This window comes from Acanthaster planci, linkage group LG07 (assembly GCF_054643075.1).
Source record: "Acanthaster planci isolate LZ-2023a linkage group LG07, COTS_SCS, whole genome shotgun sequence".
Lineage (NCBI taxonomy): Eukaryota > Metazoa > Echinodermata > Asteroidea > Valvatida > Acanthasteridae > Acanthaster > Acanthaster planci.
The window spans coordinates 9,595,812-9,622,969 of NC_141783.1; the positions used below are offsets into that span (position 1 = coordinate 9,595,812).

Sequence of the window (27,158 nt, forward strand, 5' to 3'; positions counted from 1 at the left end):
AAGACTGACGGACTACATGTAGGCTTACCATAGCTACGAAGGTAATGTTGGACTGATACGCATGCAGTGACTCTGAGAAGTTTGAAGGTTGAGGGAAGCAAACGAGTAGAGGAGTCCTGAAAGTTGGGTGGTGTTCTCCAACCCAAAGAAGTAGCCAAGCCAGCCCACCAAGTTTTGCTTATCTTCCTCCTTATTTGAATAATAGCAAGGTTTGCATGTGCAAGCCAGTGCAAGAACACCACATCATAGAGAACACTAAAGCTGTGTCCATTCTTGTTTCAAGGGTGAAGCTAAAGGTCGAAACAATGTACAAGACAATTTAGACTGAAGTTTATTCATTTGTATCTTTGACCATGCCTTTCTCTTAACTGTATTGTGAAACTGAGACAACTTTTTGTGTTTTTTTCACTCTCTGTTGTCCATATTATTCTTTACAACTAAAACCTTTATTGCTGTGAGGTAACTTCAGTGAGGGCACTCATCCTGTAGTTCAGGGGGTTTGTGTACAGATACAAACCGCAGATACAGCTCATTGGACATGTCAGTGCATTTAGGTTTGTTCAATGGCTGTCCAGTATTAAAAAAAAACAAGTCAGGTAAGTTGACTTTTGCAAAATTACCAAAGAGGAAGGACTTGTATGGTATATTTATAGTGCACATAAATATAAAAATTTGCATTAGTACAGGAAATCCTAAAAATGAAGCTAAATTAGCCCATAGCAGTCACTTAAACTATCACAAGTCGTCAGATTTCGAGTGATGTGTATTCAAATAAACTGCAATGAATCCATTTTCTGTCAGCCTTTTGTGACTAGTCTTGTGCTGGTCAAGACAAAGACTGACACATAGGCAGAGGTGGCAGCAAGTCATTTTTGCAAGTCCAAGTCAAGTCACAAGTCATTGGGTCCAGTCACAAGTCATTTGGTCACAGGGCAAGTCAAGTCACAATTCTCTTTGTCCAAATACAAATCAAGCTGCACATTATTTTGTCCAGCTGTAATCAGCAAAAAGAACCAGGCATCAACTTACGAAGTTACAAAGTTACTTGGGTTGGTAACAAGTCATTTTTTGCAAGTCCAAGTCAAGTCACAAGTCATTTTTTGCAAGTCCAAGTCAAGTCACAAGTCATTTTATGCAAGTCACAAGTCAAAGCTAGTATTTACAGTCACAATAATAGCGACTCCAGTCCAAGTCACGACTCGAGTCAGCAACTCTGCACATAGGTAACATTCAAGGATCCCATTTTAACTAATTCTTTTTCCATGTGCCCCTGATAAACCTCTCAGCTTAATGACAACACAGGACAAATCTTGTGAATCAGACAAACCGTTTTTATTCCCAAAGTTAAAAAAAGTACACAGTGACAAATGCCAGAGTGTCCTCACTTCGAAAATGCTATATAAGACTTTTGTTTTTTCTTCTATATTTCTGTTTCTATTATGTACACTAACAGTTTTAATATGCACACGCACACACATAATCCACGAAACATTTGTTTTTTTCCCCCATAAATAGAAATGGCGCTTTATTGCATATGGCCACTGACACAGTGTTAACGTTGCACTGACAAGTCTGTGACGACCAACCAAACAACTGTTATATTTGGCAAGCCCACCTCCTGGCAGACACTGTAAAAAGTCTGGTTTGGCCCATGCAAAGTTTGGGCCAGATCCCATCTAAGCGGCAGTCAGCTGGAGCTGAATGATTGAACCTGCACACAGACTCACGTCTGTAAAGATCTGTCAGCCAGGATGTTTGACTTTACTTGTGGAATTTTAGTCGGTCACCTTCTTTCTGTGCAGCGATCCATTATAATGCAAGCGCATGAGAACTTTGCCAGTTAAAAACGCTTCCCAACTTTATATGGCGGGTCTACATAAATACTTTATACAATGTAAAATATTGACATTAAACACTGGGGTGTTCTCCAATTTCCCAAAATGAAAAAAAAAATGGAAATGAAAAATGGAGAGTGAATGAATTAAAGTTGACACTTACTTTGTGAAATGACACTGATTGCCTGAGTATTATACCCACATGCTTTACTGTACTTTACTGAAGGTAAATGTTAGTTTTTTCCCCGAACACTTCCAAATTGTACCTGTCATATGCGCCACAGTCTGAGAGTTATACCATCAAAACCAACAGTACTAACTAATGTTCAGCAACTTCTATGAATCTGTCAGAGGTAAGGTGATTAGTCAGTGTGTTAATGAGTACTACAAATTCACCAATAAAAGAACATTGGAGTAAACACTAACAAACAGTGAACCAAGGGTTTTACAAAGTGCGTGCACCAGTCTAAAAGTTTGCCAACTAACAGCTAAAAAAACACACCAGAGAAAAAGAAAAATTGAATGCTCTTCTCTGAACAACAGAAAAGAAAACATCTTGATGTTTTGACTTCTAAAAGTCAGTTTTAAAACAAAATGCACAGGAAAGTTTGTCCAAAAGAAACGTGTGTTTCTAAAAATGCTCACATTATGAACCAAACAGTAGCCTCCATCTCTGACAATCTACAAGTTAAACACTAAATCTTTGTTTCTACAATGAAACACAGCAACATCATAAGGAAAAAAATCGGTTCCAGCAGGACATTCCTGTCAAAACTGACATAGCGAATTTTAGCACATTTTCAAATACATTCTAAGTCTACCATCACATTTTTCTGTACATGTTGATTATTCTGTCGCCTTTTTGACACTATATGATACATTAAGAATTTACACAATAGACAAAATGTATAAGAAACTTGTGTATTTACAACATACATTAATCTAGAAATCTTCATCTACAGCAGTTACAATAGCCTCTTATATACATTTTCTGCATCTTTACTTTTTATCAGTTCTACTTAAAGCTCTGCCCTGTTTGAACTATAAATTTTCTAAGTTTATGTGTAAAGAATAAGAGAGTAGGCTACTGTTTTTGAAAGATTTTCTAGGTGAAACCGAAACCATCCTTTTTCCCGTGATGTTTAGAACTACGCAAGGACCTGACTATCTTTAGAAAAAATACTTTTTATTCATTGTTTTATCATGACCAGACACACATTAATCAGAGCCACATGGAACCAATAAAAATGTTATTAATGAGCACAAAGCTAACATATTTTCATATAATACTACTCAAAGTTCAAACTCTTCCAAGTTGCACAATCTAATATTAGGTTTATTTAGGCTGCATACAACTTTTTAATCAATACCAAAATAAAAATACTTCTCATCAATCCACCAATTTGACACACATTAGAACACCACACCAAAGCATTCCAAGCATACCATGACAAAGAGCAAAAATTAGAAAATAACAAGAAAACCATATGCCACAAGAGAGTTGGCTACTTTTCAATTGACAGACTTTGGGCGAGCATGTCAAAAGTACAAGAAAAGCAAAATTCATAGTGAGAAGTGTAGAATTTTCCAGTTATGTACTAAAATAAAAAGGTTTATGGAAAATCACCTTTGTACTTAAAAACAAAAAGTTCAAAAAGCTACCTTTTCACAATTTTTTTTTACCTAATTACATGTACATTAAATCCTTCAATATGCATGTATATCACACTTGACTTTCCATGTTTTAATAGATTTGATATACAATACTGAATTCGGACTACTCTGGGGCAAAATGCCAAATAAGTTAAGATTAACTCAAGAAATTAAATTCAGTTGAACAGCTAACCCCTAATTTTTTTCCAACTGTCATTAACCCTAACTGCCTAAGCCTTTCTGGCTTGGATACACCTTTGATCCTTCAAAATCCTCCAACTGCTCCCACGGAAAAATCCTCCAATGTTTCTTGAATATGCCCCAAACCTCTGGCAATTCCTCTATGTTGAGGCAGTGTGAATGGTATCCGGGAGCATTATGGACAATTTCATATACATGCATAATCTGGGCATGAATTTATGCATGGGGGTGCGTCCTTTGCAATCAGCAGTGCAATTTTTCCATACAGCCACAATCTTCCTAAATCTTCCAAAACCCCTGAGGATTTTTTAGAAGATTGAGGATGGTTAGGGTTAACCTCAATATGGAAGTGATGACAATAACCTTAAACAGAGAGGGCTAGGAATAACACTGGTTAGCAGCAGCTGATAACCGCCACTGTGCAGTGTCAGAGGTAATTCTAACCCAAGATGACTTCAACAGGTCTTGTTAAATTGTCTGAGCACAGTGCGAAAAGGAAAGTGTGGGTACCATGCACAGTTTTATTTTTATCTCAGCAGTGGAAATGAGCAAACTGAGAATTACGCGAGGCCATGTGGGGTCAATTTCCCTAGTGCACAATTCCAAGGTTACAAATACACATACAGGGCTTTTGGAAAGAGACAGGGCTCTTGGAAAGAGACATAGGGGTTGTGCTCATTCCACTGAAAATTTATCTTGCACAGTGTCAAATACTGAATGTCTCATTTACACCAACCCAATGTGCCCTTGCTTGGGCTCTGTTGCAGGCTAAACAGCTTTCTCTTTCTGTGTAGTTCCTGTAGAGACCCCATTAGGGCCTAGAGCCTTGGAAAAGTAATCTATGACACAGCACTCCCAGCAACAGTGTAATATAATAAAAGCATTTCTACATCTTTTCTACAATGGCTCATAAAATAAAGCATCTGAACTGAGTACATATATTACTAACTCGTTAACAGCACACAAAATATTTTTTTTTCCTTTTTTAGATTTGAAAATAGCAAAACACTTTGGACCCCCAAAATGGTTAACACAGTGTCACTTGTGATTAAAAAAAAAATTTGCAAAAAGCAAGCCCACACCAAACACAATCCAATAATTTATGGTTTTGCTGCACACGTTAACTACACACTATAGAGTTTATAGATACTGACTTGCATACAACTGAATACTATCTTTAGACATCAAAACTATGAGGTGTACAGAGTCGTTTCTATACATGTATATACACTCAAATACTGATTGTAACAACTGCTACATTTTCTCCTCTGTTTATTTTCATTTTCTGTCTCTCCCCATAATTCACTTTTGTGCGATCTGAATATTTGAGACTGGATGAATTGGAACTAAACTACAAAACAGACTGTGCTTCATTTCCCCTTTTTCTATTTTCTTTTTTTTTAATCTAAATTGATATATTGTATAATATCTTTATTTATATCAAGAAAAGGATATTTCTGCTACACTCACTCAATCACAAAGCTACAAGGAGACAATGTTCTACTACTGGTGGGTAAAAATGCTAAGTAACCAGGTCAGAGGGCAAACTTCAGGGGTCAAAAGGTCTTCTATAAAAGGCAAATGATGCAGTAGTTAAGCCCTGAGAATCTAATTTTTCTTACGTAGTCATCTATCCTTCAAAGGTCACTGAACCCCAAAGCAGAAAAAGGAGAGATCTATATGATGAAAAGTAAAACTTTTGGGTAAAGAAACTAACGGCTATACAAAAGCTATTCCATTAAAAGGAATGAAATTCTTTTTAACTGACTCAATTTACTCTAATTCAAACCCACCCAGTAGGCCTATTAAACTCAGATGTGGTTGTAATCATCCTGCTTTTTGCTTCTATCAGAACTAAACAAAAGTCATTCACTCATGCAGGATTTAGAGGTGGAGGGGTTAGTCTGGTGTCTATCAGAAAAAGAACAAGGATGCAACAGAGGCGATGTCTTCCCGTACTGTATGGAAGTGTCCCCCACCAGAGGCAAGTGCCACCCACAAGGTGGGGGTTGTCTAAGGAGGTCAAGCATACAGTGATAGGGGGAGGGTGCATGAACAAATTAAGTTTTGAGTCAGACTCTAGCAATCACCAATACTGTCTATTATATCCTGAACAGAAAGTTGACACAAACTTCCACTCATCAGCATGTCTAATTTCACATCACAACAAACAGTGACCCTTTTTTGTTTTCTTTTCAAGTCAGTTTGAAATTAATACTGTTTTCAAATACATGTACAATATTTTTTACAAACATTACATATTTACATTCTTATTTACAAGTCTCTGTACATTTACAAATGGAGTAAAGTTTGAATATGTTGAGCAAAAGAAAAAACATACAGATATTCAGGGGAATAGAATTTTTTCGCCTTTTTAAATTTCTGGTGGAGAACTCCATTGCATTTCTGTATTACTAATCATATAAATGTGCAAATGTTTTGGAAGTAATCCAATGATAAATAAATTTGGAAAGTTTCCAACCCAAACAGACATCCCTTCCATTTTTTGACAGAAGAGATAGATGTAAAAATAATCTTGGCGTGATTTTGACAGTAGATGTTACCGAGACCTGTCAAGACACAAACTCTAGATTTTCTTTTATTTCTTGCCTGCTAGCTTTGATAGGAATCAGAAACAGTGCTCGAAAGGTCACAGACACCATTGACACCACTGCCTTTGATAAATACATGTACATGTACACTGAAACAATTTTGCCGACTGAATTAAAAGGGCAAACCAAAGAGGAAAACAAGCTCTTCAGTGCCACAAGCAGACATGAAAATAATTCCCAAACCACAAAATCCAGCACAGCCATCAAATTTTTTTTTCTTATTCCTTTTCCTTTTTTGTTTGTTTTTATTATCTTGTTCTGCTTTTATTTACTTATTTTTTTATTTAGGTTTTTGTTTTTGAGTTTTTTTTTTCTTTTTTTTGGTGTGTGTGGCTTCGGTGAAGTTACACGTAGCTCAACCACACTTCAATGTTTATCACAGTCAATTTATTTACATTCTTCAATTCCAATACCATCACCAGAGGTACATTAGTACAATACAATTAACTTCCTGTGTGCTGTGATACCACTTCCTCCTCTGTGTATGTACCTCTCAAAAGGTTGTGGTGGGTGAAAACGTTTTAACTACATGCAATTGCTCCTGCTTTCTGTGTGTGTTCAAGCATGGATAATCCAGTGTAGAAATAAACTGGCTCACAAGGATTACTTATACAGTTGTGTAGATCTAGAATTTTGTTGGTCTGATCATAAGCCACCAAAGCAGAAATGACACCCCATTTAATTCCCCAAATTTGCTACATGACAAACACTTCCCAAACTGCTGTCAGAAAATTCAACTACATGTAAACCTTATCTTTCTACAGATTGTGATTTGTGAATAGGGCTCACTTATTTTGGGTAGCATTATCCCAATTGGTTGAGTGTAAGGAAATGTAAGACTTGTGCTTTCCCAAATGTTTTTGCTGGGGAAAACGGACATAAGAGTTGAAAATACAACACAAGTTGAAATCAGTATGCCTGTTTTTCAGGTTGAGAAGAAAAATATCTGAAAGGAACTTTCTCAAAAGAAATGAAATGATTTTACCATCTGTTCAAAATGTGGTGGACACCAGTTTTGTATCAGAGCCCTTCTTCAAATAACATGTTGTGTAAAGTCTATACTCATGTACAAAAATATTCAATTTTATTCTATCAAAAAACAAAAAAGGGTTCATTTACAAAAGGCCTGAAAACAATACTGTCATCCTTCACACAGAAAACCAACTTCTTTACCTCTCCTCAACCACAGGCAACATCTTTTCAATCCCTAAAATATAGAAAAATGCATTTTACAGAAAATAATAGTTTAACACATAAAACAGCTGTTTCTTTTTTGCAACAGTTGCTTGATTTTCTGTTTTCAAAAGAAACTTTTATAAATCTCAGTGTAAGCAGACAGTAATACAATTTCGTCTTGTGGTTGCTCTTCTTGAGTTTTTTTAGCTTCTCCATTTGAATTTTCTTTAATTGTAAATGTATTCACATTTGTATACAAGTAGAAATGAAAACCTCAACAAACTTCAAATCTTATCCGAAAACCCCTTTCCAAGATGCAACAGTGTACCACAGAGAATAGTAAAAAGTGTTCAACAAATAAAACAAATCCCCGGTGCTTGACGGGTATCACCCTCTTCAAGAAAATTTATGGTATCGCAAAAGAAAATTACCTTCTACTCTGCTGATAATTGCATAACTACATGTATATAGTGTACTCTTTGAAAATGCCAAATAGCAAGCTGTAGACACATACCAAAAAAGCAATTCCAATCAATCCAAAGCCAGTAAATATACATTTATATACAAGATTTCATATCAGCCAATAAAATCCCACCTCCCAAAAGTGACAAGCAACTCTTCCAAGAAGAATCTAAATGAAAATCTAAACAATACTCTTCCGGAAGATTCAGTGACAAACATGCAGTCCAAAAAAAGGCTCTCTCCCTCGCAACTAATGCCAAAATCTGCTGTGGCAAGCTATGAGTTTTCAAACATTGTCTGAAGCCACAACTATGGATGTCAAAACATTTTCATATACCACTTGTATTTGGGTAGAAAACTGGTAGACTGCTAAAGCCGCAACCCGGTTCAAACTTCAGATTTCTTATTCTAATATAGTGCTTATGGATTCTATCTTCATCCATTTTTCACAGCTTCTATCCTTAAAAGCTAAATATTACACAAATCTGCCTTTACCTGATTTTCTTCTTCATGAGGTGTGACACAGCAATTTGAAAATTAAGTACAGCAAGACCTCTCTAATTTAAAAACGAGAGCCATGTCTGGCTTTGTCAACATACATGTACTTCTTAAGAATTTGGTCCAAATGCCTGTCAAGAAAACCAGAAATCCAAATAAGGATTTTGGCTGAAAAATCCCAACATACAGCAAAGAGCTAACAGTTTACACACCTACCTAGGACAGTATGAGGAAATGCAACTGTTGTTTATTTCCAAAATTTGTCTTGGTCTTCTGTCTATCATCCAGATCTCATACATCTGTCTTCTGGAACCAGATTAAACAGTCTCACAATCCCACAACTTTGTTTTCATGCTCAACACCCTACTGCTGTATTTACAGAGGGATAAAAAAATTTCTCCATAAGCCTCATGACCGTTCCCAATTTACAGACATCTGGACTTCAATCAATGCCAAAATACTCCCTCTTACCTTTAGACCCGAAATATACATATTTCTGAAGTTAAAAAAAAAAGACACAAGTGTCTCTTTATCCATGAGCTAAACAGACTGTGCTGTGACTACAAGATCCGAAGCAATATCAGCTAGTTGTCGCAATTATTTTCCCTTACAATGCTCCTTTCAACTTTCCACAACCACTTAAAGGCCATTTCAACAGGCTTTCCTAAATTTTTAACCTCTGATCTCAGTATGATTGATTAGATTCCACAGTTTCTACCAACCATTAAAAAGGCCACCCTTGTCTGGCTCCATATTATGCAATTTGGTGCTTCAGAAGCAGGGAACTAGAATAGATGAACCGTTACAAGACTGAGTCATCACAGTAAGGGTTCAAATTTGAAGGTAAACTACCCTAAGACTACCCAAGGTTTGACAAATGGCTCATATTGTGCTTGAGACATTAAGGTATAATTAGTGGATATTGCTTTTGTATCGCTCGGATAAGACTGAGTACACTTTCATTGTGCATTCATTGTTACATCAACACAACAATGTACAGTATCTGAGCTGCCCGCTATGCATAAGGTCTACTCCAATCGCTTTATCCAACTCTTATTTCATCATGATTACAACCTAAGAATTACTGATGTCAGTAGGAAAGGAGCATTATAAGGGAGGTCTGCAGAGCAGCGTCACATAGCCACGATATTTCACATGATCTCAAGTCGCAAAAACAGTCAGCATAAGAAAAGCTCACACTTAAATGCAGTTTGGATTGATTGTACTTGTCAAAAATAGATAATCTGTGAGCACACCAATGCTTTGGTGGTATCAACTGACTTACAGTATGAAAGAGGATTTCAACAATGATCTAAGTATGGACTGGATCTACATTGGACTTACTAAATGTGCATGACCTTGCTGCACCCAAACAAGCTAGTACTAATTCTTCAAAGTGAGGTATGTGAACATTGCTGTGAGCTCAAATGTGATGTACATAGTTAAAAATTCAATTCTGGTTTTTCAGTTACAATCTGTGTGTCTCTCCATAAATTGTAGTCAAACTTCTTTAACAATTTGATAGTGTCGCTGAATTTGCAGTTTTTCACTGTTTCTAATGACTTCATTACCAGTTTACAGGTTGGCGATCACTCTCCATACAACTTTTGAACCACATTATGACCTGCCTAATTAAAGTAGGAATAGAAGCCATCCTTGTTCTGCCGATTGCTCAGGTCTTTGATAAGCATCAGTGGGTCAGGAGAAGCTGTCTTTCCTCGGTCTTCGAGAGGGAACCCTGTTTTGCTGAGTTTAGGCTTGGGAGGTGCACGCAGAGCACTGGCATATGACATAGATGATGACAGAGGCTGCATGTCTTCCTTAGATTTAAGATTGGCCCCTGTGCCGATTGGGCTGAAACGGCTGCCCGGGTTTGGGTTAAGTGAAATGCAGTCATCCTGCTGAGGGGGAGGTAAGGCAGAGACAAGCTGCTGTGACTCGGCCTGCGAGTAGTCAGCAGTCTGATTCAGGTACCCGCGGCTATTACTGACAACTGAATTGGATCTTACCCATAATTCAGGCTCCTCCTTGTCCAGGTCCTCCACGAAGCTTGGGAAGGCGTGCTGGTCCTCCTGGGAGCTCTGCCGGTAGAACTCTGTCTGCGAGCCCAGTCTAGGGAAGTTTGATTCACCTGAGAAGAAACCTGCATTCTGGTGACCAGAAGAGTGCCTTGAGCGGTCCATGCTGTTGGGCATGTGGTTGGAGTTAGGACTCAAGGATTGCTGGTGATGGGCTCCACTGGGAGAGGGACTGTGGCTGTTTTGCTGGCTGTAGATTGATCGTGGCATGTGGACACCCCTTGTCCGCAGCTCGATTGGCTGACCTGTCACACTCTGTTGCTCCGGGCGTTTGGTGATACCAAATGCCATGTCACTGTTAGTATCAGGAAATGCCTGCTGACTCCTGCTGCTGACTCCATATGGAGGTTGACCTGTGAGGTGGTCAACAATATTTCTTGAAAACACTTGGTCTGGTTCCTGAGGGCTCGACTTAACTTTCCTTTTTCCTTGATGGAGCATGTTCAGAATCTCCTGGCCAGCCGCATTCCCCTTGAATGCACCATTAGAGTCATACCACGGCTCATTTCCATTGTTGCGGAGATTGCTGTTCTCCATGAGCTGCTGTTGTTGAGCAGCCAGTTTTACAGCAGTCTGCAGCTGAGCACTAGACGCACTTGCATTTTGGGCAGGATAGACACCAAGCCGCTGTTGCATTTGTTGAAGCCTCTGTTGATGCAGCATTTGTGGACTTGGGACCTGGTGGTAGGATTGACCCTGCTGTCGAGTTCCATGGGATAACCTATGCAGTGCTTCTGCCGCTACTGAGAGTGGTGGTGGTTGCCCTGGTTGTTCTGCTGCTGTCTGGTGGTGTATGTTGTGCTGCTGTTGCTGCTGCTGCTGTTGCTGCTGCTGTTGCTTGGGAGAATGCTTCAAAAGGAAACTGCTTGCATAATCAGGTCCCATTGTCCTTAAATAGTAATTGTACTCCTCATGGATTCTTAGCTCTTCCAGTTTTGCCACAACCTCTTGCCTGTCACTGGCAGAGCTGGTCTTGGTGCTGCTTGACTCTGAGCCACTGGTCTTTCTCTCCCTTTCCCTTGATGGTGAGCCAGGTTGCCAGTGGGCATTTGCACTGCTGGCTTCCTTCGGTGAGTTCGGATGGGATGATTTGTCAGACTGCTGCTTCGGGGAGAGCTGAGGGGAGGAAACACCTGCGCGGTGTGTGGGTGAGTGGCGCATCATGTGTGGGAACCCGTATGGAGGCATCATCAGGGGAAAACCAGCAGGGTCTACATAGGGGGCCTGAGCGTAGAACTGCGGACCAGCCGTCAGCATTCTTAGTGGGGGCATGGGCATGACATAAGGCATTGGCATCACATACATCCGCTGACCAGTGATAGGGTCAAAGGTTGGGATGGGACTCCCTGGACGCACCATTCCAGCATGCCCGTAGGGCATCCCAGCTATGGCACGTAAGGATGCGTTCATGCTCGCTGCCTGGGCAGCAGTCAAGGACGTTGGGGTCTGGCCTCCTGGAGACAGCATTCCTCTAGGCAACCCATGGCCCATCATCCCCACTCCATGAAGGCCAGCTCCTTGGATCATGGGGGCACCTGTGACCTGATTTCTCAATGCCTGGGGAATGAACTCCTTAGCAAGCGGGTTCAAGATGTAGGTTTTCTTCATCTCGACACCTGAAAGCAGGGCTCGTATCTCGTCGTAGGTGATGCCAAACAGACTCTTGTTCTCATGAGCAACTTTAATGAAGTTCTCCCACAGAATGCTGCAGAGAAACACAAACTGTTATGAACTTGTCCTGGATTTGGTATCTGAATTTGGCAAACGCCAATTACTTGAATTAACCCGAACAATTCTCAATCCTCCAATTTCAATATGACTTTACATACACCCGAGGGGGTTCGGGATTTTAAATATATTTTTTGCTCCAGTAAAACCACAGAAATGATTTCTCAGTCTCAGAAATGAAAACTCTTTTCTGTAACATTTTCTGTTCATCATATCTGTAGAGTTAGCTCTGAAGTTGGTCATCACGCACATGGCTGAGGAACATTTGGTGGTATTTGATATGTTGTAGATGTGGTAGAAGGAGCCACTCAGAGTTTAACTCTGTTGCCTATACAGTTTGGAAATTCCGTCCATGAAATCTGTTAAATTACAACAAATTTCAAAAAGGATCAACTGACAGATTGTTTGGAATGTCACCAAGGCTTCAAATTAAATTCCCCTTTTTTACTAGTTAGGAATTGTTGGTTGTGTTATCAGCTTTCCACAGCCAGATTTTATCATACTGAATAATTTCAAAATGCCCCAACACATTCCAGAACAACTAGCACAGCCACAAATATTGTTATCGATAACAATTGAGTTAATTTGAGTGACCCTTTATACCTTATCTGAAAAAATGTCAATTATCACAATACGTTCTTCAACTTTGTAGAATGGATCCAAAAGCTTCCTTTTCTCTGTACCTGCACTTGCCAATTGAGCACAGTGACACAGGATCCCCAACAACTGCTACCAATGACTGGGCCCTGGTGATGGCTGTGTTGAGTAATTTGTCACTGGACAGGAATCCGTAGTCTACATCGTCCTCCTCCAGCCCTGCCTCCCCCCTGTTCCCTTTCTTGGACTTTGGGGATCGGGTCTTGGTAGTAGACTTGCAGGTGTTATGGGTGCGGACGGTGCTGATAAACAGGACTCGGAACTGTTTACCTGCAAGAGAAAGCCAACGTATTTCAACTACTGGAGCAATTTCGTAATGGTTCTCAAGGCAACTCATTTTGCCATGAGGCAACATTTTAGTATGTTCGAACATGTAATCTTTTGTGCCCTTACTATCAATAGTAATTTTAAAGTTGACACTAACTCTCTTTCTAAAACTGCTTATTTTGCCAATGACCTTTAACCCCTTTCAGTTCTTCAGTTATGAGCTGATAATGATTAGAATTTGACAGGATGCAAACAAAGCAACAAAAGACGAGAAGGGTTATTGCATTCTGTTGTTTCTTAAAGACAACAATGACAAGTCTCTCTAATGACGAGCTGATATACACTGCTACAAAAAGAAAATACAACATTTTGCTTAGGAGTTACCTTGCACGTTCATGACCCTCTCAACTGACACACTGTGCAGTCGCCGCTTGCGTAACTCAGACCTGATACGGAACACCTGGTCGGCATAGTGGCTGACGACCCCGATGCTCGTCTCATCTAAGTCTCCCCAGTCCTCGACAGGCCAGGACTTTTGCAGCTCAGCGACTCTCTCTGCGATCTCAAACACCTAAGGGGAAAGATTTTAATCACATGATATAAAATTCTTGAATTAACAGTTTGTGACTACTGCATGGTGAACTACTATCCACAAGCAAGTAAAATACATCAAGTGAAGAAATATATTTTTAAAAAAGTATAGTTTAGAAGATATATAATGTGACATGTATGATGAGCTTTGAACCTTTTATGGTGAGGGTAACAAGTTGGCTGTACAGGTTTGCGGTAGCTACATACAAGGACATCTCTTATGAGTATGTGTGGTTCTGAAAAGAACCAGAATTTTGCAAACCTCTACAACTAATGTGACATGCATGGTTTGTAACTTGTGCTCAGCTATTGGTTGAGCAGCTATCTTCTGCTTCGCAGCTCCACAAATGAGTCAATCCATGGGCTAATAATGATAATTGTCAATGAAGTGCCAGAGTTATGAATGGGCTTCTAGAAATGATTAAAAAGTTCCATGGCTTGACAAACAGTGGCTAATCACCTCAGCATTGTTGTAGAAGGAGGTGCTGTTTTTCTCTTGCACATCCTCACCCCGAGTGGTGAAGAAAGTCATCGGGTACCAGACCTTGTGGCCCACCTGCTTGCCACTGGCAAGTAGTTTGTTCTCGTAGAACAGCTTGGAGGTGTACCGGACAATAGCCTCATGGGAGCGGTAGTTTTCACACAGCAGGATCTTACAAGGGTGCTGTGCTGGGTACAAGTCGTAGAGGCGCTCCAGGAGGGAGATGTGGAGGTTGCGGTCCCGGGCAAAGTTTGAGTGGACCTCAGGGCTGATCTGTCAAGGGAAAGGGGAGAAAAAGTTGGTTTTGGGACTAAAAGTTCCTGTCTTTAACAGCATCCTTTAGACTCATTTCCTGAAGTTCCATCCATTACCTTTCCACAGAAAGAAACAAAAGCTATCAACTGTAAGCTACAAGACAATGTAAGAGAACCTTGCCAAGCAACACAAAAACTGGCAGTGAAACGACAACTTACTTGCATGTAGTCACCAGCGAGTACAATGCGGGTATTTTGATTGGCTAATGCCAGTGGCATGATGGTCTCACATTCCATGGCCTGGGCAGCCTCATCAATCAGAATGTGTGTGAAGAAGCCTGACAAGATAAACAAAGGAGCATGCGACTGCCATTATTTACTGTTACAGGGTCGTTTCCATTAAGTACAAAGTTCCAGGTGGGCACATGCTACCTGCCAGAATCACTAGGTAAAAGGTGTACACTTACAGTTTCCAGGGAACTTTAGCACACTCCAATACAGTACATAGGACAAATGGCTTAGCATCCAATCCAAAGGACTTGACCCTCATGAGTAAAAGTAGAGTCTTTCATGTCTCGGCCTAGCATGTATCAATCGCATCAAACAATGTGGGGTAACATCTACCATTCCAGTAATAAAGCAAAATTCATGCAACTGAAATAGACTTGTTTGCTAACTGACTGACTGGGAAGAATGAAATCTCTGACTCCTGCACAAATTAACAACTTGCAAAATGAATTTAGCCTCGAGACTAATATGAAACGCTCAATTCAATGAATCATTTCAATGCATACACTGCATAATAAATGAAAAGTAAGGATTTTAAAAATGTTCAGTTCTCTGCAGACTTTCTGATAAAGCAAAAAGGAAAACAAATTCTGACTTCAGTTTTATAATTTACCTTGTCCCAGGTCAAGATGACTGAGAAACCGAGATGTGCTGAGGGTAGCCACGACAACTCTGGCCTTGGTTACCTCCTCCTTGGAAGGCATGGCAAACTTGTCCAGGGTCTCTGTCATGACACAGTACAGCCGCACCAATTGGTGGACTGTCTGCACCCAACGGTCTTTGAAGTAGATGCGGAGAGGCCGAGCAGCTGTGAAGCCTGCTTCAACGTAGGAATGCAGGTAGTCTTTGATGTACAGGTCTGCTGCACTATATTAGAAATGGAAAGTAAACTTGATTAACACTGAATTTGCCATAAACACTGGTTTTGAGTTTTTTGGTACTGACATTCTCAACTCTGATGTTCACAATGCATTCGATGCTCCTTTAACAACAACCCTCCTCAATACTAAAAATCGGGGTTAATTGGGAGGGCTTTACAGGATAATGTTGCAAGCCGTTTATTTTTACTTTGAAAACATCTGTTGGTTTTGAATGCACATGCTTCACCTGTTAGAGTGTGTGCAGATGAGTATTCTCGTTTTGGGCTGTTGCAGGATCAGCTTAGTAGCATGGGCCAACGTGAACGTCTTCCCCGTGCCATATGGCCCCACCAAAAAGATGGGTGGCAAATGGACATTTAGAGGGGTTGTCATGGCAATGATGGCCTCTCGCTGCTTGGCATTCAGCCGCGGATCCATGTTTTGGTCCCATTGCCTGGAGGGTAAATTTGAAAGCAATGTTAAGTATCAAGGAAACAATTTCGAGCCATAAAATGGTTGTTGAATCTACAAGATCTACGATGGTCATACGTCTTAATCCCAGGTCAACTTTGGATAAGGTGTTTCTATATAACCGAAACGTAAAGGTGGTTGGGACCAGGGAACAATCTCATGGAGCTACTCAGAACAGAAATTTGCCACATGATCACAATGGTTGGTTGGCAAAAATAAACCACCTGCCTAATGTGTCACTTGTCAAATGTCATACCACGAAGGGTTCCTAAATTATTTTTTAAAGTCAAGTTAGACCTAGGCTGACCATTGCCTCAAGCTCAGATGCTGAGTCAGAGACTACTTAGTGCAACAAGGTAGTCAGCTTCTTGTCTTAATAACTCTAACTGTGTCAATGGCAGCAAAGACTGGGTTTGATTTACACAGGACCGGGAGGATTAAGGATAATAAACTCCACAGGGTCTTCAGTCTTCTAATCCCACAAGTCTACAAGTCATTGTGAACCAGGCCAGTCAGCCAGCAAGGTGGGAGGAATACGGCAACTAACTGATGACATCATGTCTCCGGGTCTGAGTCTGGAATCCATGTCGCTTTCAACACTGATTAATGTGGCAGTAATGACAGTTTTAGAATATGTATTTAACAAGACCACATGACTAAATCGAAGAAGAAGCTTTTTCCCCGAGAGCTTACTTGCTTGGTGTCCATGGAATGCTGGGCGAATTCCTTACATTAGGAAATAGCAGGTTCATATCTTGCTGTTTATCCACAGCATAGTGCATTTCGCAAAGAGGTAACCTGTCAAGGAAAATACAAGATAAAATACTGAATAGCATTAAAAAATAGAGCTGAGTGGACACCGTTAACATGAGCAGTGACCTGAAATGATCATGATAAAATAGTTAACCCTGCAAGTACCAAATCCTCTATTTTCTTGGAGGAGTCAGTACGTGAGGATTAACAGAACAAATCTGACAAAGTACAGTTCACGGACAGTTCTTATTATCCTTCACTGAATGTATATTAGTGCATGACAATGGTACAGTCTTAGAGCATAGCCTATTAGGGACTGACTAAAACTATGGTGTAATGATATATTCTTCCATATATTCATGCTTGTGCATGGTGGTTGGACTAGTCTCACTGACCGTTTAGAACTGCAGTTGGTTGCATTACTGGATATCAAAAGCTACATGTCACTGTATATAGCAGGCAGTAAAGACCATGATGTTTTATGAAGAGGTGTGAATGTAGTTTGCCAGGAAAGGTTTGTACTTTTAAAGTAGCCTCTGGCACAACGGTCCTCCATTTGGCTTTGTATAAGTTGTGTGCAAGGGCAGGACGAATCAGCTAACACAACCTTTATACACCTAATGAAAATGATATCATGTCTACCATCACAGCCAAGAATGTGCCAGAGCTTGAAATGATGGCAGACAGAGCTTGAAATGAGGGCTATGCCTTGTATGACGCTAATATATTTACCACAGCAAAGCCATTCAACTTGCCTTCCACAGTTTAATCACATTTTATGTGTTTACTACAGGGCACTGCTATGGCTAGTGTAAAACAGCACAAAGCCGTCAAAATACCAAATGATGTTCCATTTATTTCCTATTATCTATCCATTCTTGCAGGCTCTGCATTGTAAATTGAAACTGGAACTCCATCCTTGTTCTCCGTTATTGCGTCCAGCCGAATGGACCCTAGCAAACTTTTCCTAGAAAGGGATTTTCCCAATTTTCAACCCATTTACCTATTGAGTTGGAACTGCAGCTCAACCTTCAATTCCATGCTTGTCTTAAGATGCAGCGCATCCACGCATGCCTTTGACAATGTCAGATAGATCTCCCCCTTGCCCTTTTCGGTGATGATACACTCGTACACTGTTTTGGGGGTGTCTGAGGGGGCAGAGGAAGGGCCATTGAAGGTGGTCCCAGTGGCTTTCCCTTCTTCCTGTTGACCCTTCTTGGCACCCTGACTTTTGGGGCTGTGTTGTGGTGCCATCAGCACTGAGCTGCAGCTGTTTAAGACGAGCTTGCCTCCTTTGGTGTCCTCTGACAGCTCGTCGTTCAGGCGAAGGAGGGCAAAGAGTTGTCCGTCAACAGAGTAGCGGGCACCGACATTGCGGGAGGGGACAAGGTGAAAACTTGAGCTAAGCTGGAGGGTGGTGCGGATATTGAATCTGAAAATAGATAAATGGGAAAGAGTTAGGTGGTTAGGTTGGCATATGGCAAGTGGACGACAGCAAAACCTTTGAAGGTTTACTCAACTCAAGGTTTAACCCAGGACCTGCTGCTAATAAGTAGTACCAATTTCAGGGATCTAACCAGCATTTATGTCAGAAAGCATCCTGAATCTACAACTGGGCAGCACATGAATGACTTCCTCTTTTGACAGATAGGAACACTGGAACAGTGTATCTAATGTCAAGTGTTTTGTCTTAGCCTGAAAGTCCTGAATACTTTAGTACATTAGAAAATGTTGAAATCGAGTTGGAAAAACCTTGGACCTTGGTTACGGACCATGAAACTCATTTTCTGGCTTACTTGCTGAGATCCTTGAAGCGAGCCATCTCTTCGATGTACAGCAGCTTATGCATTTTGTCCTGGTAGTTATTCTTGGTCAGGGTCTTGTCCAGCACTGAATTCTGAAACAGCTCCTCCGTGGATCGAGGTGGCACATAGAAGCTGAGCAAGCCCTGGTCCTCCTCCATGGCTAGGGGCATCTTGGGCTCAAATTCCTGGATGGTCTTGTTACTGGCATCCCAGCGCTCACTGACGCAGCGCATGGTAGCTCGCACCTCATCTAGCTCCTTCTGGCTTGCTGGTGAGACGGCATCCACCGAGACTCGCCGCATCAGTGCTGGCTCACAGCCAAAGTCAAAGACGATGGACTGGCGGAATGTGCCGAATATCTGGGAGGTGAACTGGAGCTTGATGCGGTACAGGCGTTCCTTGGATTTGCCTGCCATTGAAGTGGAGGATGCAGAGATAAAAATTACCAGATGCAAAATTCCAGTGACTACAAAAACAAATTCCAATCTCGGTAAAATATTGACTAATAACTTAAACAACACGGCATGTGTACAAGACAAAATAATTTTTTACTACTGATAGCTGGAGGTTTAAAAAAAAACAGTATCATGAAATTTATGAAGTAACTAGCTCTACCACGAAACTTCAAAGTAGACCTCATGGAGCATTGGTGTGGAAGCAGTAGTGTAGAAGTAGCAGTAGTCTCGCCAAAGTGCTCTGTAAAGTCAAGTTTTGCCTTTGAGAAAGATTCTGCTAGTATCGAAACGTCAGGGCCTCCATGTTTTGATTTGTAGTTTAGGTCACTGTAGTCAGCAAGCAATTTGCAGCAATTTTGATATTTTGATGATATGATAATATGATACATTATGATATTTGCAAATAACTGCTACTTTCTATGCTCGATTCAAGCTCCTTCGTGACTTACCCAGGAGATTGTTGTTGCTGTTTGGATTGGTCCACTCCTGACAATTCTCTGTCAGCTCCTGGGGCAGCTGGCGCTTGGCATCCCCGATGGATATACTGGCTATGTAGAAATGGGGGCGGTGGATGTCGTAGAGGAGGGCGACTCGGTGAAGGTTCTTGGAGGGCTGCAACGTCCCCAAAACAAGAAAACCAAATTAAAAACCAGCAACTGGAAGAAGCGCAAACATCATTCCACCATCAGTGTATTGTTATTTTACAGAAAGGCTGTGTCTTTCCTAACAGTAGCACTGCAGTGATTTCCAGTGGCCTGGACCAATGTTCAAAGGCCTGTTTTGACTACAATTTAAACTGTGATGACTGTTTGCAAAACAACAACACAAACAAGCATGATTACAAAATTAATTGAGAAACACAAACCTTCGAATGCAAGGTGAATATCCATGAGTGGACTGAAGACTTGGAAGTGACAGACACGTTCAAGTCAGAGTTGACCGTCACTTTCACGTCCTCAACTGCCTCGGACACCTGTCAACAAAACCAGTTAACTTTTTTAATGAATCCACTAATAATCTATCAAACTTTTACACAAAAGAACACCCCATATTCATTATGATTCTAGTGCTTTAGTGGAGGCATAACACAGTCATCCCATCCTTAATTTGTTTACAAAAGGAAAACCACACTTAGAACCATGTATCAAAGAGCCATCAGAGTCTACTGTTTTGAGAATCGTATCCAGTAACACTCACACGTGAATGTTATTGGACACATTTTGCAAGTAAGGTCACCCATTGGCTTGTAAATAAGAATGGTTAACAGAGCTGATGCTCACCAAGGCAAGAGTTTCTCAACATTTTCCAATAGTGAAAACTGAAACAAGAGCTAAAAACCAAAAAGATTTCACTATCAGCACCTTTTCTACCCATAACACTGACCACATTCAGAGGCATGGGTGATGTCATCCACTTCTCCAGTAGCTGCTCTGCATAGCTGTTGCCGTGGAGCTGTTTCTCCCGAGCCCTTTTCAGCTTCATCTCGCGATACCTGTATCTTTCCCGCCACTCTCCCAGCTCGTCCTCCGAGTGCGCTGATGTGCACTGCTCCCCAAAACGGCACTTGTGGCGACTGGTAGAACACACAAAAGAAAAGTCCTGGAACTTTGGAGTGTCTCAAAGCATGGAAAGCTTGGAACAAGATAGCATCTACTTGATGACGTCTTGATGAGGAAATACGTTGACACAGAAGTATTGCCCATATGCAGTTAATCAATTTTTGTGTAGAAACACTTTAATGTTACAGACTGTGAGAGTAAAACTTTTGTGTCGCTTTGCCATTGCACTGGTAATCTGGCTTCATGCCACTTTGCAGATAAAAACTACAGAAACAGATATATACCGTCAAATTTTCATTTTTTTTTAAACAACAAATAACTACAGAAAGTAACAGAATATCCATTAAAAACCAGTCTAAACCTGAATTCTTACAGAATTGTTTTTTCTTCACCCCATATTTGTAGTATTTTACAAGATTTGCATTCCAGGCAGCAGGTTTTGCTGTGTGCGCCAACTCTGGAGAAATAGGGGTAAATTTAGGGACACTGTTTGGTTACTACAGGTGGTTTCACTGAAGGTCTTGTGTGGGGAAACCTGGAGTTGAGTTGATTTGATTGTTATTCTGCGGCAGACACTTACTCAGGGCATATGATGTAATCCACACCCGTTATTCCCCGTGGGGGCGGTCTGTACTTCCAGTCCCGCCCATCATCAGACATAATGATGGCTTGGTGGGCCTGCCCCATGCAATGCAGATGCAGGTCCACATCCGTAGCACACTGGACGTCACAATATGTACAATATAGTTTAGACTCTGTTCACAGAGAGAAAAAATATGGAACATTACGTACAGTTGGAGAGGTATCTTGAGATTGTTTGCATTGGAATTATAAATGTGGATTTAAATTTACATGCTGCACATTAACTGGCTTTGTAATTCAGAGGACAAGGTAACATTTTGATCATGCAATAATGCTATTTACATAGATAAAAAATGTTGTGAAACAGGAGCTTTTTGTAGTCTATGCCCCTGCATTTTACCACAAAGAGGCCACCATGTAACTTCACACCATGAATGCTGCATGCACAGTCTCACGGTTAATCATTCCTTCGTCACTGTTTGCAAACACAAAAGCCCCCAGAAGCCTTGCATGCAGATTTGTTGCCAAAATTTCCACCTTGTATCATACAAGTACACAATGAAAACCTACAAAGCACAGAATACACGTGAATGTATGCCAAAAAAGTCAAGATTTCTCTGATGCCAAATAAAAACAGGTCTCTCCTTGATAACCTCTTGGTGACACACTGTTCTCCAAATTGCTCCTACAGATGCATACAATCATGTTCAGCAAGGCCTTCAGTCTTCACTTAGATCCTTTAAGGTCATAACATGACCTCTGTATTTTCTGCATTGATTTCATACACCTCTGCCTCAAAGTACCCTCCATGTGGTGCTTTGGCCATTAAATTGGTCCAGTTCTTTAACGACATCAACCCTTGCTATTTACCTCCTGATTTGGATGACCTTGTTTTCTGTTTCCCCTCCCCGCTTGCATTCCTCTCCCTTGTTTGTGATGGTGCTGCCCCAGATCCTGTGTTGCTGGCACTACTTTGGGCTGTTCTACTTCCTCCGGGAGGGTGTCGATTGGCGACGTGTGAGAGTGTGCTTGGTGCTGTGTTTCCTACATTATTTACACCCCTGTCAACTGTTTCCTATAATTCAAAAGAACAAGAAAATAATCTATGAGGGGAAATACAGCAGAATTGAGTCAAGACAGCATGTAGGTATCAGTCATTTGTGGTAGAATATTTTTATTTTCAATAACAGCAAAATTATCTTTCTATACAACCCTACGTACTCCATGCAAAGACTTTGCATGATTTCAATCGATTTAGGACTGTAAAAAGAGGCCATCACTTGTTTACAAGGGCCTTTGAGTGAATAAAATTAGATGACTTATGTGTTAAATACTGGCTTATTTAAGATACTTGAAGCAGTGAAATTGGGGTTCCACAAGGGTAATCTACAGGTATGTGAAGGCAATAAAAACCTCAATGTCAACCTGGCATTTAATGTCAACATTTTTGCTGCCTCCAAAACAAAGACTTGCTTCTGAACTGCCACCTCTGGTACACTGGTTCAGTTCCAGAAATGACCTGAGTGACATCTCCAGGGTGATGTATAATCCTTCACCTGTGATGATATCACACTGTCACATAACTTTATTCCAAAACAAGGCGGGAGGGGGGGTTTATAATTCTTTACATCAAAAAATTGTGAAGGAAAACCACTTACCCCCATCTGCTGCAAAGCTTTCTTTAATCTGTTCATTTCTTTGGATGCTTGCGGATTCTGAGAAGGTAAAGAACAAAGAAGGCTTTAAAGGATAAAAAGTAAAACTTCGGGAGCAAAAATCTACTAAGGGAAAAGCAGGCAGCAGCCTATCAATCCAGCTTGCACAGGAACATGAGGGAATGAGGGGAAAAATTGCACAGGAAAGGCAAATTAAAATTCCAGTGACCAACTTTATCACCTCAGTGCAGGGGTTAAGAGCAGAACATTGTGAGCTGGTGTGTCAATCGTAGTATGGTACTTGGAAGGGTGTATCCCTAATCTAGTATTAATACCGCCAAATCCTCCTGTTTGTAATCGAACTATAAAGTCACTGCGGAAGCCATAATTCTTTTCACAGGGTTGCCAGAACTCTTAAAGGGCAAGGAATTATTTTTTGCTGCTTGAATTCTCGAAGTCACTTGTGTGTCTTATTTACATGCACCTTTCCTTTCAACGTTTGTGTAGTAATTCTCAAGATCTTCCAGGACTTTTTATTTTAATTTTCCATTTAATTTTCATGAGCATATCATTCTTGTCATAGAAACATCATTGAATGTACACGTATGAGCAAAAGAAATCCAACAGTACTTTTTTGATAATGTCCATTTTCTTTTTCAGGACATCGCGCATTTTATTTCAACCAAATGGGCCGCTTGAGAAAATAACAATTCTACTTCATAAATGTAAGTGAAGTGAAACGGCAACTGATGTTAGCAGAACAACATTTTTAAGTAAAACAATTTTCTACCGAATTTGAATGAACAGAACTAACAAATTATGCAAGTAAAATTTTAAAAATTGTTTCACAAGTTTTCTCTCCAATCTCACCTCTCTTGACACATTAGGGTTTTCTCCAAAAATCTGAATTCTTATCAGGCATTAAATTTGGCTTCAACAAAAGGTAAGAAAATTTTGTTTTCCTGGGGCCAGTTTTCATTTCTATTTTAATTTCAGTAAAAAGCGTTGAACCCACTGTTGAAAAGTGTACTTTACAAAATTGAAATGTGATTTTTATATCAAGTGTATAAGCCATACAGAAAATTCTAAACAGCACCCATAGTAATAAAAAATAAGGAAGCTGTAAACAGATAACAAAGCAAGTCCTATGAAAAAGATGAAAAGGGAGGCTAGTTTTTTCTTTATTTCAAACAGACCAGAGGCAAAGATATTGTCAAAGAAGGTGGTAAACTGTGAAAATTCTCCTAAAGTTACTTTGAAACAAACCTCTTCAAACCAAGGTTCTCACCTGGATGTAGAAGCATGACTCAGCAACACTTTTTATCATGTTAAAAGAGTTATAGAATGTCAAACCCCAGGCAAGCAACACCAGTGTAACCCAGGGTTTGGTGTTGGCATACAAAATCATTGCTGGCTGATGAGTCTTGCTTCTTATCCTAACTGCCTGGGCACTGATTTGCACAGGACCATATACTGGTACCATGTAGGTTGGCTAGGGGCCTGATTTACTGTACATGTATGGTAAAAAGTACACAAATTGTACAACTACGGACTGGAGCCTGGGATACTGCAGTTTACTGCAAAAAGTGCAATGTATTTTGTAGCCTTAAGTGAGGTCAGGGGTCAAAGTGTAAGGCTGAGTCAGTTCAAATAATTCACTATTTGAATATTCGACCTTCAATTTGATCGAATATCCGAATATTCGGTCGAACTGACTGGCAGATTGTTGATGAACAAACCATATATAAAATCAATTGCACACAATTGTGCATTATGATAATAAACTAGCTTCTCACATTTGGGAGTATCTCCAGCCACGATTTTGCAGGATTTAAGAGATGAACGATACTTCTTGTCCTGTTGAAAATTTCTATTCCTTTTAAGTTGTTCAATGAATATTTTCTTTTTGAATCGTAGAATTTCTGTCGCTTTTCATTTGAATCTGCTTGAAACAAGCCTCCATAGTGCAATTTTTATCATTTAAAACAAAAGAAAATTTTCCTTTCCTTTTCATGAAATTTGCATTCCAATATTCAAATTCAGAAAATAATATTTGAATATTTGATAATCGATTGAATCATGTTTGATAATCAATCGAATATTGGGATATTCGGCACAGCCCTATCAGAGTGTCCTCCTGGCCTGTAAAAACAGACCCAGTAGCAAATGAAAACTGTCTTGCTCACAGAAAATATTTATAGTTTTTCATTAAAAATTAACTTTGCAGGTAGGCGAAACTTGCAGATGGGCTGGTCAACTGTAGAGTGAACAAGTGTAGATAATGAATGTAGGAAAGGCTTTTTAATGTCAGGCCTGTGATGGACCACTTTTATTAGGAGAAAAAATATGTGCTTGGCCAGTCTTAAACGTACATTTAAGACCGGCTCGGGAAATTGGACACGACTAATGCCCCAGCCACAGGCAAGGGCATTATCAGCATTCAGTCTCCTGGGGGCCAAGTACACATTCATTCCCATTCATAAATAACTTTTAGTTTGGAGTCAAAAGCAGTGAAAGTATGATGATTTCCAATGATGTTGTTTTTTAAATTTACTCTCATTTTCCCGAACACCCGCATCCATTTTATGGTATATTCCTTGTGCAAGTTGACCAAAAGAATTTCCTTACTTGGAGTTTCTGTCTGAGCCATGTGCACAGACTCTTGACCAATCAGATTCAATTAAACTGTCTCATATCCAGGTGCTGGCGTGTGATTTACGCATTATCAAATGTTAATACATGGACAAGTTGCACGATGATGAATAGGCAAACTGTCTTAGGTATTTATGAATGCACATTAGAGAATTGGTACTGAACGATAGAAAAGGTACTGAACGATGCTTTTCTTGTTTCTCCTACTGCACTGTCACCAGATTTATGCTAACATACTGAACATGTAAGATCTACACCAAATTGAGAACAAAAATCCGTTGACATAATATCTGAAATGTAGTTTAAAAGAGTATGTTTTACCAAAACATTCTCTCTCAGAAATTTCTGATATGATCCATTTCGGTCCTTTTTTATATATTGTGCCTCTTGAAAACTATGCAGATTCTTTAATTAAATATTATAGAGACCCCCCCCCAATTTTTTTAAAAGGACCGTTTGAACAGACCTTTGGCTCTACGCTGGTCCAGGCTTTGGCTGTCTCATATGCCTCCTTGATCCGACCCAGTCGGGAAAGGGCTTGTGTCTTCCTTGTGAGGGCCTTGGCCATGCCACTACGGTTTCGTGGCGACATGGACAAGAGCTGGTTGCAGTCTTCCAGCGTGTTCTCATATTGCTCCTGGTCACGGACAAGGGGGGGAAACTTGGGTTACATGTAAATGAAGACAAGACAAGGAAGTACCGTGGAAGAAAAAAGTGGAACTGGTCAGCAAATTTGAAACCACCCATTGCAGAGTACCACACATGTAGAAGTATGCGTATAGATGAAGTTGTTTCATCTAACCTACCCCCTTCTCTCATCCATCAAGTTTATGAAGTTGCATTTTTAATGCACATCTGGTAATATTTTCTGGAGGGATGCTCTTCATGCCACCTAAAAGTAACAACTACACAACACAGTTACATGCTACACACATGGGTAAGGAAAACCAAGTCTAGGCCGAATTCCATATAGTTGTCAAGCAGAATACATATTGCCCAGTTATTTTTTGTGCAATACGCCAAAAAATTTAGCTGAGGGCCGAATATACAGTATACACATCGCATAGCATTTGGTAGAGCAACCTGTGCTTGCTAAATAAATAATTTCTGCACTTGTTGAATCTCTGTGTTGGGCAGACATATGAAATTGGCCCCAGGTTTTTTTTTTTACCAATTTGAGATAGCAGACGGAGCGCTTGTTGATGTAGGACAGCTGGAGCTCCCTGTGCTGATTGGAGACCGAGGGATTGATGAACTCCAATGCCTGGGTGAACAACTCGGCCGCCTCGCGGTACTGTTGCCGTAGGTAGCGATCATTGGCCTTCTCATGGAGCTGCTTGTGCCTGCTATCCATAGTATGCCACCTTAACCTGGGCGGAGAAAAGTTGGTAGGTCATTAGAGACCTGTCTAATAACAGGTGCATCCTCTTAAGAAAAAAGCAAATAGTGTGAAGAGTAAGTACTGGTTGTAAACTTGATGGATTGATATGTGTATGGAAATGTTGTGAATACAGTGGACCTGATTCTGATAGAATAGGAGCCACTTTTGTAGTTTTGGTGAAGGGATGCAGCACAATGGCCATTT

General features: G+C 40.3%; 1 protein-coding gene across 1 annotated transcript; it reads right to left on the minus strand.

The window, feature by feature from the left end:
* Positions 1 to 1,310: 1,310 nt before the first annotated feature.
* Positions 1,311 to 26,927, minus strand: LOC110973740 (ATP-dependent RNA helicase with zinc finger domain-like). Its single transcript, XM_022224795.2, has 18 exons — positions 26,745 to 26,927; positions 26,040 to 26,210; positions 22,925 to 22,981; positions 22,137 to 22,341; positions 21,265 to 21,439; positions 20,509 to 20,698; positions 19,991 to 20,098; positions 19,575 to 19,737; positions 18,662 to 19,079; positions 17,869 to 18,297; positions 16,806 to 16,910; positions 15,889 to 16,095; positions 15,395 to 15,648; positions 14,713 to 14,831; positions 14,219 to 14,512; positions 13,552 to 13,738; positions 12,927 to 13,170; positions 1,311 to 12,220 (listed from the first exon to the last, which is right to left on the minus strand). Exons 1-18 carry the CDS (start codon positions 26,925 to 26,927, stop codon positions 10,066 to 10,068), a joined length of 5,664 nt encoding a protein of 1,887 aa, XP_022080487.2. The 3' UTR covers positions 1,311 to 10,065.
* Between the last annotated feature and the right edge of the window lie 231 nt (positions 26,928 to 27,158).